Here is a 13,707-nt window from a genome sequence, read left to right as displayed (position 1 = left end):
GATCACAGTTTCAACGGGGATCTCGTATGCAAGGGGCTGGGGACTCACTGATTTCCTCTCTGTCTCTGCGTGTTATTCAGTATCAAATGAATTTTCCATTTGATGGTCACGACCTCTGCTGGGAGCCCTGACTCACCGAGCCGCACAAACAGGACACCAGTAGCTGTGATTGTTTTGACCCCATTGGATGCCACACACTGGTAGTAGCCGGTATCCGTGGTGTCCAGGTCCTGGATGCGCAACCGGGAGCCATAATCGGTCTTGCGGATGATGATGCGCTTTGGCTCCTGCACCACCGGTGCATCATTCTTCAGCCACCGCACGCTGGGTGGTGGATTCCCAGCCACCTTGCAATGCAGAATGGCTGTCTGGCCCTGGACGATGGTGATGTTGTTCACTGGCTCCAGGAAATTCAGAAAGTAGCCTGCAAAGGAAGAGAGGCAACTTCAACTGAGTGGGAAGAAAAGGGCAGGGTGATCCAGGCAATGGGGGTGTTCTCAGCAACTGACAGTTTCTTCCTGTTACTGGAAAGAAACAATGCCAGCTGATCACCAACAAGGAAAGCCAGAGTGAGGCTAGAGAGCTCTGGTGATGGTCTTCTCATCACCAGAGTGTTCAAAGTCTCTGTGAACTCTCCTTCCTGACCTTCTGAACTCAGCCCACTCATACAACAATGCTCAAGCCAGCCATGAATGCATCAAGCTCACATGACCACACACTTACCCTACAAGGCTCATCACACTTCATGCATCTGGGACAGAGTATACATATCTGTGCAGAGAAACACCAGGCAACATGTACAGGCTGTATACAAACACTGACATCACCACCAGAGTACAGACATCTGAATCCCAAGTCATATTTGAAAAAACTTGTACTGTCTAGGTTGAAATTGGATAGTAGGGTGTTCCCTCACCTATGGATGTGTAAACTGGGCAACTGGAAATGCTCAGTGCTCTTGGAAGGTCAAGAAATATACCCCAAGGATTGATTTTAGCATTTATAACACATCTTAGCCAATAGAGAAGTGTACAAATGTGGAATCTCAAATACTCTAACTCCCCTTGCAGGCATCAGATCTGCTCACTTATACCTTGGGAAGGCCAAAGTCTTTCCCCTCAGCTGCGTAGCCACAGGAATGACCACAGAAAAGGAAGGCATGTTGGGGCTGTGGAGAAGCCTTGCATGACAGAGAAACTGTCTAGAATATGGAAGGCTGTGGATTGGATCTCTGGCATTGTACGTTCCTTGGAGATCCCCCATCTCTGGTGGCCCCTGAGCAAGTGTGTTTTATGTGCATGTTAGTGTACATGGATAGTATTTATGTGTTATGTTTTCCTATATTAGTGTGTACTGTGGCATGTATGTTATGCATATCCTAGCATGTGCACTTTCACTTGTGGGTAATATGTATTGCTGTGTATGTATTAGCTATGCATGCATGTGTGTATCTGAGTGAGAATGCGAGTCAGAATTGGTGTGTCTCAAGTTAAACATGCATATTAGCAGAAGGAAAACTAAGCTTAGACAGAAAATTATCAACTATCAGAAGATGAACTAAAGTATTAGACAAAACTAAGAAAAGAGGTAGATAAGAATGACTAAAATATATTCATGTTCTGAATTTTTTATTATTTATTTAATAATAAGAATTTACAGCATACCCTCAATAAAGCTTTATAGGATGGGTAATATTCCCTGCAATGGTGGCAAATAGCTGAGGATGACAGCAGTTTTTCTTCTTTTTTTACCTTTCTTCCTTCTTTTCCTCCCTCCTTTTTTCCTTCTTTCCTTCCTTCTTTTCCCCTCCTTCCCTTCTTTCCTTCCTCCTTTTTCTCCCTCCTTTCTTTCTTCCTTCTTTCTTTCCTGCCTTTCCCCCTCCTTCCTTCCTCCTTCCTTCCTCATTCCTTCCTTCCTTCCTTCTTCCTTCCTTCCTTCCTTCCTTCCTTCCTTCCTTCCTTCCTTCCTTCCTTCCTTCCTTCCTTCCTTCCATCCATCTCTCCCTCCACCCTTCCTTCTTCACTCCCTTCCCCTTCCCCTTCCCCTCACTCTCCCCTTCCTTTCCCTTCCCTTCCTCCCTCTAAAGCAAACTTCACACATGAATGAAATGCATCTTAAGGTCACATCTCTGCCATAGCAGCTGGATTTCAACATAAAGAAACCGTTTCATTCACAGGAGAGAGTCTGGAGTCACACTGTCTGGAGAGGTGCTCTAATTAACACTGTTTGTTATTTAAGAGGAGTATTAACCATGCAATCAGGTTCTGCCTTAGTTTTTTTTTCCTAGGGAGTCCTTTTGCAATGTACTGTATTCCGTTTCAGACAGGACAGCCTAAAGAAGGCACATTCGGGGAGTACTGAGTGTTGAGGAAAGCCCTCGAAAAGCTGAGCTCGTGGAGCAGGGTGAGATAGCTGCATACCCTCTTCTCGAATCTGACTTAAAGCTCAGTTAGGGTTTCTGTGCTCCTGAGAGGGCCCTGCACTGCTGCTGCATCAGTTCAAGTCTGAGCTGGAGTATGAAATGGTGAAGCGTGTATCTGTAAAGCTCTCAGCTGCTTAAAGTACCGTGAACATCCCGTCTGTTGTGTCTGGGCTGGAGCCTTTCTTAACGAGAGTATTTCACACCTGCAAGATGCCTAAAATTCAAGCACTTTTTTTTAACATCTTCAGAACACAAAATAATACAGCAGAGCAGGGCACATAATAGCGATAAGTTGCTGTTTGTAAGAGTTATTGTCACATTTTAAGACACAATAATCTCTTGGCACAGATCCATTGCAACTCTGATGACAAGCCATGTTTTCCCAGCAGACACATGCAAGAAGGGATTATGTGACATTCTTTGTCTCTGCCCTAACCAGTGAAAATACAAGAAGAGCAAGAGGTGTCAGGGATGAGCGAGAGGTGTCAGGGCTGGGACAAGGTGAGCTGAGTCACCAAGAATACTTGAAGGGTTTTTGCCTCCTCCACTTTTAAAGAAGCATTTGCATGCATCACTTTGGGACATCTCCCTCCGATGATGACATCTATTGAAAATTTTCTTCCCTAACACAGGAAAACTCGAAGATGCCTAGATTTGGACTGTCCCATCATCATAAATAGATGCTTCCTAATAACAGCAACAGTGACTGATCATATATCAGACCCACAATCTAGATCTTGATCTCGATTCCCCCCCCCCCCACTGAAAAGGGGTGACCCAGGCTTTGATCTGGAGCATTCTGACTGCATGGCCTACACTTCACCCCCTTCATTCTCCTGCTCCTGACCCAGTACCATCACTCATTCCTCCCCCACTCACTGATTATTTACATGGTATAGATTGTCCTGGGGGCTGAAGATGAGAGGAATCCCCAAGTGCTGGAAACAAGCACCTCAGAGTTGAAGCGTGCAATTCCATATCTGTTCACAAAATACCCCAAAGAAATAAATCCTCAGAGACAGTAAACAGATTAGTGGCTGTCAGAGGCCAAGGGGAAGGGGATTAGGGAGTGGTTCTTCCTGAGTGATGAAAAGTGGAGAGAGTGGTGATGATTGACAGCGCTGTAAATATGCTTGGTGTTTTAATAGACTGGATGGATTCCACAACAACCAATCACTAAGATGTTGGAGGGAAATGGGAACAAACACAGAAGGCAGGAATGGAGCTGAGGCCCCAAATACAGGCCAGGCTAAGAAAATAGCCCTTAAGAAGGTTGAAGAATGGGGCTGGAGAGATAGCATGGAGGTAAGGCATTTGCCTTTCATGCAGGAGGTCATTGGTTCAAATCCCAGCATCCCATATGGTCCCCCGTGCCTGCCAGGAGCAATTTTTGAGCATGGAGCCAAGATTAACCCCCTAGCACTGCCGGTGTGACCCAAAAACCACACAAAAAAAAAAGTTGAAGAAGGTGGATGAGGCAGGAATAACTGTAGAGATGTGGAGGGGAGTCAGCTCTGCTAAAACATCCTTGGCAGATGACAGTCAAGGTTCCCAGCTCTATTCCAAACTGCAGTCAAGACTTCACTGAGTTCCTCCAACCTCAAAGCACCCCAGTTTAGACAGTTCCCCTTCATTTCCTGGCAACTGTTTATTCCTGAATTCACATCTCCTTCAGTTGACCAAAAAAAAGAAAAGAAAAATCTGGAGAGGTGATCAGTCTATGTACTGAGTTTGTACCAACTCTTTATCCCACCCTTCACCAGAGGCTGCCAACTCTGTCTTGTCCTTTGAGTCTTCTAAAGTTTACAATATAGAAGACTCAGGTCCCTGCCATAGCAATGAAGGCCAAGCCAAGAATTTCCAGCACAGCTTAGAATTCTAAGCATATCCATGAACCTCTCTGCTATAAAGGGCCAAGGGGGAAAAAAGATGGTGGTTCAGTGAACTAAGAGCTGACACCATGATGAGAAGCACTGCTGGTACCCCAGTAGCAGTACATATATCAATGATCAGGAAAGATCAGGGCAGAATCAATACAAATGACATCCAGGGGTCATTCCTGATTTAGCCTCCTTCAACTCTCTCCTGGGAGCTCATGAGACCAAAACCAAAAAGGAATGACTATCTGGCACTCTAAATTCATAGCAACAAAAAGCTGAGCCTGACTGAACTTCTCTGGAAGGCATAAGGAAGAGGGAAAAGTTCACTAAAATTCAGGTAGCTACACTTCTGGGGTTTCTCTCTCCTCACACACTCTTTCTTATCAGAAGGAAATCTCTCACCAGGCAGAGCAAGGGATCTTTAGTGGTTTCTCATTCAGAACCCAGATGGTTCTCAGACTCTATTTCTCGTGGGGAAAATCTGTGAAAAAAAATAACCTCTATGGGATGTCCCCAGCTGTTCTCAAGCAAAGCTCTATTCACTTGTCACTTTAATCCACAATACCACTTGTATTGGCCTCTTGCTATAGCAATGTCACATTTGTCACATTGTGATGGTCAAAGGACATTGTATCTGAAGTAAAAGAGCTTGATTTGGGGATCCTAGGGGAGGACTGGTTCTCAATTTTGCGCTATTTTTCTTTCACATTGTTTAGAATCATCTTGTTAAGTGTCATTTTAAAAGTGGGTGTTGGGGCCAAAGAGATAAATATAGTGGGGAAGCACTTACAACTTGCAATGCAGCTCACCAGGATTTGCTTCCTGACATCCCATATGGTTCTCCAAGCCTACCTGGAGTGATTCCTGAGTGCAGAGCAGAAGTAACCCCTGAGCACTACCAAGTGGCCCCAAAACAAAAAAAAAGTGGGGTATTGATGGGAAGAACTACATGTATGGATGATGTGTAATTCCTCTTAACAATATTGAAAAGCCATGATTTATAATTCACTCAGAAAAAAAAAAAAACTATCAGCTGAAATTCTCATTTGTGCGGAGAGATTCCTATGAGGTCTTCTACTCTTCATGACTATGTGAATTAGTTTTATTCCTGTGGTTTCTACATGGTTTCAGACAAAGGAAAGAACTCCTTATCTATTTGTGTGTAATATATGGCTCCTTTACTGCATATCTGCAACCACTTGTCTCCATCATTACAGCTCTGAGCAGTACATGGCCTTCCTGTTCTGTCTGCTGATGCCTTGGATCCTTCTAAACAATCCTAGGAGTAAAGTAAAGGCATCTCTGGGGGCCATTCTTTGTTCACCCAGAATATTTCTCTCTTGTTTTGCTACTTAATAAACTACCTTGTTTATAATGGTTTCTAACTGTTTTAGATATCCTTCTCTTCAAATAATAATAGCCCTTGATTGATTCACAGTTCATTGTGATTAGCTTGCCTCCACCTGTTTTCTATCAATATTATTTCTTTTGGATCGAACCATTTTAACACAGAGATGTTGCAGAAATACAGATATAATACAATAATGCAACAAAACCAGATCATAATACCATACAATCAAGCAACAGAAAGATTTTACACTAACATTTTACTACATACACTTAAAACACTAAAAAGAAAATTCATTCTAGATTGCAATTAAAGACCATGCTTCCCTCATTTTTCCTTCCTTCTCCAGAAAATCAGTCTGCACAATCTTTCCCTGAAAGATCATCCTTGTGGGGTTTTTTTGGTTTTGGTTTATTTTTTAGTTTTGGAGTCATTCCCAATAATGCTTAAAATTACTCCTGACTCTGCACTCAGGAATTACTCCTGGCAGTACACAGGGGACCTTCTGGAATGCCAAGGATCGAATCCAGGCCAGATTCATGCAAGCAAAGTGTACAATCTCTTCAGGCCAGAAAGATTATTTTTGTAAATTGCAAACCCCCCAAGTCAGCTTGAGATTTATCTATGGTTTTATAATTCATTTATTTTAATTTATGTATAATGCACAATCCAAGCCACAATTTGTTTACTAGTTTCCCAGATGGGTAACTTGTTTCCAAACATTTGCTGGTGCACTGTTTTGAGGACCACTGTTTGTGTGAGTCTCAGCCTGCCCACATAGCCAGGGCCTACCATCTACCTTGATGCTAAGAGCTTGGGCCTTGAAATCCCTCCCGATGTAGATCTTCTAAGAGCTAGAAAACGGTTTTCAATCCACTCACAATACCTACAATGAGGTGTTTCCACCACAGCTTTGCCAACTTTTGATTGTGTGGGGCCTTTTCATGTTTGCCAATGTGCTGGACACAAATATTGCTGCTGCTTTGGTCTCTTTCTAAGATCCTTCCAGAGCCAGAGCATCTTTGTGAGAGTTTTTCAGATCAAAGTTCACCACACACACACTGTAACTTTATTCTGTTGCTCTTTTCTAACTTCTGAAGCCCCAGGATTTGCTTTTTCCTTTTCCTCTTTTTTTACATTCTATTTTTTAATTATTTATTTTTTTATTTTTATTATGAGAACAATGATGCAAAGAAAGAGGACAAGGAAAAGTTACCGTGGAAGGACAATCACCAATACATAGAGTTCTCAGAAGAAATCACATTGCTGACACCTTAATTTTGAACATACAGTCAAGGAACATTAAGAAGAAATTAAACAGAACCCATGTATAACTACTTTGTCCCTCAAGTCTCCAGATATTATAATATTTGTTAGTGGTACACAAAGCAATTTAAAGCCATGATACTTGTGTAACTCCTTAAACATTTTTACATTTCCATGCATATGCATATTAGTTTATGTTAACCTCAACAGTTTAAGTAGGTTTTTATTTATTTATTTAAGGTTTAGAGTCCAAGGAGCAAAGTAAAAACAGTGTTAGAGTGGCAATTATTGTTTGCATAGGCCCACCAAAATATGGGTTTCATGGAAAGGAAAAGCCTTGGCATAAATACAAGGAGATCCTACCCCTGAAGTTTCCTGGCATAAGACCAGTTCTCGGTTCCGGCAGAATAGTTTGTCTAATCCAAGTCCTTGTCTGTAGTGCCAATACAGTTTTATTTTTCAAACAGTCTCTGTTGTTGGCAAAAGATCCTGGAATCTGCATATCCTACATTGAAGTCAGGCTGGTGTCAAGCGTCCTCTAGTTTCATCTCACAATTAAAGGGCAATGCAGAGAGCCCTGTCCAGTAAGCAGGACATTATTGTTGTTAAGTCTTCTCAGTGTTAAGGGAAGTCTTTTTTGAGTAGGTCGATGTCATAGCAGCAGTAGGGTCTTCCCTGGTAGAGGATTGCTTCCAGGTGATGTTATAGACAATGTTGGATGTTTCATAGGTGGCTTCCCTAATTCAGGGGTGAATGAAGAATGCCCATTCTTTTGAGGCCTGCGCTAGGTCATTATGTCAATGTTCAAGGTGTAAGATCCAATTGCACTACAAGTTTCGTTTTGTTCCCATCTCTATTAGATAAGAACTTATTCGTATGTATAGAATTTCACTTTTTTTGGGGGGCCACACCCAGTGATGCTCAGGGGTTACTCTGGTTGCCTGCTCAGAAATAGCTCCTGGCAGGCATGGGAAACCATATGAGATACCGGGATTCGAACCAACCACCTTAGGTCCTGGATCGGCTGCTTGCAAGACAAACACTGCTGTGCTATCTCTCCAGGCCCGAATTTCACCATTTTAATGAGCTTATGCAAACAAGGAATAATGCCACGTGACATTATTGGTACATATGGGGGCTGCGAGAACAAGTCCAACAATCCCTGTGACTTGGTTCATACATAAGCGATAAACTGAGGGAATCTTTCACCAAATTCCTTATTGATCAGTTCACAAAGAGAAGAAAAGATAAAAAGTAGGGGAAATCGTCACTATATAAGAGAATATTAAGTAAGAGATATAGCTGTCAAAGAAAATAGTTATAAACAATTCAAAGGGCATACTTGTCTTTTCTATGCTTTTGAAATAGTTGGGTGGGTGTTAAATCCAGTGCACCACGTTGGTCTGTGATTTTGGATGGTGCAGTACTAAAGTTAAAAAAGGGTAAATGTGGGGTGATGATGGTTCGGGATGAGAGAGTTAAACAGTAAAAATGAGTTTTGTAGGGGTGTGATAAAGAGTAGAATACAAAATGGACATTCTGCATACATAAGAACATATCTTAATGATATGGAGTACTATTAATATATATTGTGCACTAGCCCCCGTGTGGTTTGGAACATGTAGACTGGTATGAAATTACCAGCGACTGCCTCGATACAGCCGAGCAACTATCTGCCACCCCCAGTTAAGCTCCTCCAAGTGTAAAAAAGGCCTTTGGCACAATGGAGGTCTGCCAAAACTCATGCTGGCTGAGACTCCCGGCTCCCAGGAAGAAAGGAGATCCTTCCCAAGCCGGAAGGCCGAAAGTTCAAAGCCCGCACCCTAAGCCTCCCTCTGGAGCCGGCTTGGGAGTGGGGAAAGCCTAGGGTACCCCATAAGCTCCTCCCAGGAACCCACCTTGTTGGCTTGCCCAGGCATAACCTAATATTTCCTTGCAACTTCCTTGCCCATGTAAGACATTTTATTTGATCTCATATAGTTGGCAAGACCCAAGCTTTCAATGTGCTTCATAATTTTTCCTTTTAGCTATGGAGTTCTTCAAAGTGTGTTCTAGCTGCACAACTGTCCAAGAGATGGTTCTTTGATACCACAGAATTTTGCTTAAGAGCCTAAAGGATAGTCAATTCCTGTCAATATTCTGCATTTGCTTACAAAGATATTATTCCGCCTCACTGAAGGCCTGTTTTTGTTTTTGTACCACACCAGCCACACTCTGGGGTTAATCCTGGCAGGCTTGGGGGACCACATAGCATGCCAGGGATCAAACACAGGTCGGCTGCATGCTTTACGCACTGTGCTATGATAAGGGCCCATCAGTGAAGACCTTTTTATAGCAATTAGGTTAAATTGAAAATTCTTTTACACAATATCACCTGACACCACCCTCTCTCTCCCTTCTATTCTCTTGGGTATATGCTGAACTTTCCTAGGTGATTCCTTGGAATACTTTACCTATTTTGGAAACTTTGTCCTTTCATCATCGTCAGATATATGTAATACTCATGCCAACACATCAAGCAGTTCCCTGAAGTCTCCTGGCTCCACAGCAAGGCCAGAGGCACTGAGCTACATGGAGTAAAGTGAAACAGCTTTTGCAGCAGAGAGGAAGCTTTCTAGACCTTGGATCAAGACATAAGACACACAAATCCCTTTATTTTTACACCACCACACTTGGTTTGCAGTCCAAGCCCTCACTTCTCCTGATTAAAGGGAGCACAGAGCATCCAATTCCAAGAGAAAGCAAAACTACAGAGGTGCTTTTTTCATATGATTTCAATCACTGTTGCCCAGAGATCCTTCCACTGCACCATCTGGGTTCTGAGGGGACTCCAGCTTCAAAGGCTGGAGGACCTGATGCTTCCTTCAGCAGCCCTTGCTTTTGGCACTGTGACCACATCTCACTGCTGGAGTTAAAGAAGTGTACACAGACTGCATAGCCATGTGGTGACAATCCCTTTCATGGCTGAGGACCAGGGGCAGTCCTGTAGGACACCAGAGGGACCTAGCACTGTCTTAAATAAACCATCTAGGACACCCAGGAAAACTGATTGTTCCCCAAGAATGCAAAAGGATTTAAGCCTATCTCCACCAGAAACCAGGACCAATCCTGCTTCTAGCCTTTTTCCAATTTTTCTCCACTACTCCTGCAAGTCAATCTCGGCATACTTCCCTGTTACTATTATTTTACTGAGCTCTTGCAAGCACTTGAGTTGGAAGGATGCCAAGTTTACTGTTTCCACCATGTTCACCACCACTAAGTCTCTGAGGGTCTTTATGAGCTTGAGCAAGCAGAATACTGGAGATGCAAGACCACCTGAGCTTCATCACGGGCCAGGTCTAGCTTCTCTATGCCTCGTCCCACTGCATATAAAACACAGGATGAGGATGGGGAAGATAGGACAGCAGATGGAGTATTTGCCTTGCATGTGACCAACCTAGATTTAATCCCTGGCACCCCATATAGTTCCCCGAGCACTGCTAGGAGTAATTCTTAAGTGCAGAACAGGAGTAACCCCTGAGCACCAGTGGGTATAGCCCAAATCACACACACACACACACACAGAGAGAGAGAGAGAGAGAGAGAGAGAGAGAGAGAGAGAGAGAGAGAGAGAGAAGTAAAATGCCTGTCCCAGAGGCAGGTGGTGGAAGGTGGGTGGGAGAGAACAGGGCATCATGAGGGTAAGAAGGAAACTTGATATTGGTGGTTGGAAGTGATCACTGATAAAGGTTGTTACACATTGTATAACTGTAACTCAATCACGAACAACTTTATCTGTGAAAAAAATTTAGTATGAACAACCTTGTAACCATGGTGTTCAAATATAAAAATAAAAAATAAAACAATGGGAGGAAGGGACAAAGGGAGGGAGAAAGGAAAGAGAAAGAGAGGGAGGGAGGGAGGGAGGGAGGGAGGGAGGGAGGGAGGGAGGGAGGGAGGGAGGGAGGGAGGGAGGGAGGGAGGCAGGCAAGTGAGCCTGGTCATAACTCAGGCTCTGATGGGAAAGAGCAGGCATGTGCCTAGAAGTGCAGTTGAGCAGGAGACCCCGAGTACTTCAGGGTGGAGACATAAAGGTGGCTTGTCAGGGACAGTGTGGGTTTATGTGGTGTGTCTTTATGATCAATAAATCAGCATTGACAATGGTGAACTCAGACAGTCCTCTGCATTGTTTGGGGATCTGGAAAAGGGGACTGAGCATATGCGGTGCGTCCAGGGAGGAGATGAAGTGAGGTGGTCTGGGAGGAACATCAGAGAAATGAGAGCACCAGGGAGAAAAATGCAAGCACCAGGGCGGAATTGATGTGCCAAGAGTTAGAATATCTGGAAAACTGGATGGTATGGCCATGGGTTCATGCTGAACTCTGATTTGGAAACAATGGGGATGGATGGTGCTAGTTGCAAGCACCAGCAATGCCAGGGAGACCGAGACTGCAGATTTGGTGGCAGAAAAAAATCAGAAGTTGCATACCCTGTCAGCAACACACAAAGATCAGAAGCAGGAGTGGGTCCCCCAGATTACAGAGAAAACTGTCCCCGCCAACACCTTGAGCTTGGGTTCCTGACTCCAGGTGGCTGCATTCTGTGGCTTTATTACCATGATCTTTGAAAGAGCACATGGACAGAAACAGGAGCTTGAAGGTAGGAGACACAGGGACTGACACCCAGATCTCATAGAGGGACAGACACACAGACTATCCCCAAACACACACAGAAGGGGAAGAAGTTCATGTGAAACAGGTGAAGGCATGAAGACCCAGCTCACACAGAGCCATTACCTGCTCAGATTGGCCACTGGTGCCCCCCTTGCCCTCAAGAGATGGTGAGGCACAGATAGAGAGCCAGTATCAATTCTGCCAAAGGAAGCAGGACACATGCCAGAATTTCCGCTCACAGCCCAGGAGTCCCTGCTGCCAACCCCAGAGTACAGGTCATGAAAGTACAAGTACAGAATATTCTTGCGTGCTCAGTGCATCAGTGTGCAGCTTTACCCACCAGCATGAGACCCTCACTCCAATAGCTCCAGGAATAAGATAGACAGACCCACACACAGAAACACATGCACACACACAGTTTCAGAATAAACTAGACCCAACCACTAATTGTCGTCACACTCATATTATCTATTCATGTGCCTTGCAGAAATCAAGTGCAGAGAACATACCCAGCTTCCTGGGCGACCTGAGTACTGGCTTGCTCTCTCTTTTCTCAGCCCCAAGAAAGCTTCTGGCTATCAGAGAGCATAGACAATGTGGGAGCATGACAGGGATGCGGTCCAAGATGGGAACCTATGCTCAGGGTCACCCACAGCTGCCACTTACTCTGCAATGGGGACGGGGTGGCAGGGACACAGCTCAGAGGTCCTCTGATAACTGCAGAAGGGATAAGATAAGCTAAGAAGTTACCACTCCCCACCAATCTTCCAAGAGCCTCTTTTGACAAAACTCATCACATATACATGTAAAATGCCACCTTGGAGAGTGGGAGAAATAAATGAATAGTTTCTGGGGCAAATGTAAGCCTTTGTAATAATATGATGAACAAAGGATACTAAGATAATGACAGGCCTGTCCACAGTTACCAGAAATAGGAAACAATCATGAACTCTCCCGGGGTCACCCAGCACCATGGCTCAACCCCACAGCCATTTCAGTCCTAGCAAAATAGCACTTTGAAGATGGATATTAAGGATGCATTTCTCAGCTGTTGATCAGTCCTTTGCCCCTTTTTCTCCCCTGTAAAGACATCCTGCTCTGGTCTCTTTGTTTCTCAACATCAGCCACCAACTACATCTTAAGTGTACAAACTGAGTTGGAGCAGCTGAACACAAATCCTTTGCCTGCATGGTTCAAAGCTAGTTCTCAGTTCCTACTGTGCCTGAGCCCAGGTGAAAGCCCATGGGTAGATCACTGGGGACCTGCCTGGCCCCTTCACGGTCATGACTGTATAGATCAGGGGTCTCAAACTCAATTTACCTGGGGGCCACAGGAGGCAAAGTCGAGGTGAGGCAGGGCTGCATAAGGGATTTCACACACACACAAAAAAAGTCCTCAAACGTCACTATTAACAGTTTTAATTATTTCTTCTGAACATGAATAAAACATTGAGTGAAGATCATGAACAGTTCTTCTGAACATGGCATCTTTTGCCTATTCCTTGCTGCCGAAGACTTGACAGCACTTCTTCTCACAAATCTGAACCACATTTGGCTTTAGAGAGGAAGCAGTTGAGACCCTCAGTATGGCTTGAAGATAATCATCATTAAGTCTACACCTGTACTTTGACTTATTGAAGTTCAATGTGGAGAATAACTTTTCACACAAATATGTGCTCCCAAAAAGGCGCATGGTGTGCTTGAACATTCGGGAAAGCTCAGGGAAGCTGGGAAGCAATTCTCTCAAAAATTGCCCATGCATGTTTGCTTTTCCACTAATCTCCCTGAACTTGGCTTTGAGATCAGAGCTCCATTTGAAGCACAGGAGGGGCATCTTGCACATCAAAGGAAAAGGGGTCCACAAAAATTTGGAAAGTGGCTCTGTGCTTTTTGAAGTCTGCAAATCTATGATCAAATTCCTTCTCTAGCTTAAAAATAGCATCAACATATTTCTCACCACTGAATGGTATGCCTGCATCCACAAGTTCCCTGCATGCTGGGAAATGGCAAAGGTTTGTCTGAGAGAGCCGGAATTTCCATAACACAAGTTTTGTGGAGAATGCTCTCATGTTATCATAGGCAGCACTGATAAGCTGCCCTGGGCCTTGTAACATCTTGTTTAGTACATTCAGCTTATGTG

The 13,707-nt window shown here is 44.0% G+C and overlaps 1 protein-coding gene across 1 annotated transcript in view; it reads right to left on the bottom strand.

The window, feature by feature from the left end:
• The window catches only part of ROR2 (receptor tyrosine kinase like orphan receptor 2), a 104,790-nt gene that overhangs the window by 25,846 nt on the left and 65,237 nt on the right, over positions 1-13,707 (bottom strand). Inside the window, exon 4 of the mRNA XM_049770912.1 lies at positions 137-424. Within this exon, the coding sequence (XP_049626869.1) occupies positions 137-424 (288 nt within the window). The remainder of the gene's footprint in view (positions 1-136; positions 425-13,707) is intronic.

Source organism: Suncus etruscus, chromosome 3 (genome assembly GCF_024139225.1).
Source record: "Suncus etruscus isolate mSunEtr1 chromosome 3, mSunEtr1.pri.cur, whole genome shotgun sequence".
NCBI classification, from domain to species: domain Eukaryota; kingdom Metazoa; phylum Chordata; class Mammalia; order Eulipotyphla; family Soricidae; genus Suncus; species Suncus etruscus.
Note: the sequence above shows the minus strand (reverse complement) of the source record. Positions and strands in the feature narration are given on the sequence as shown.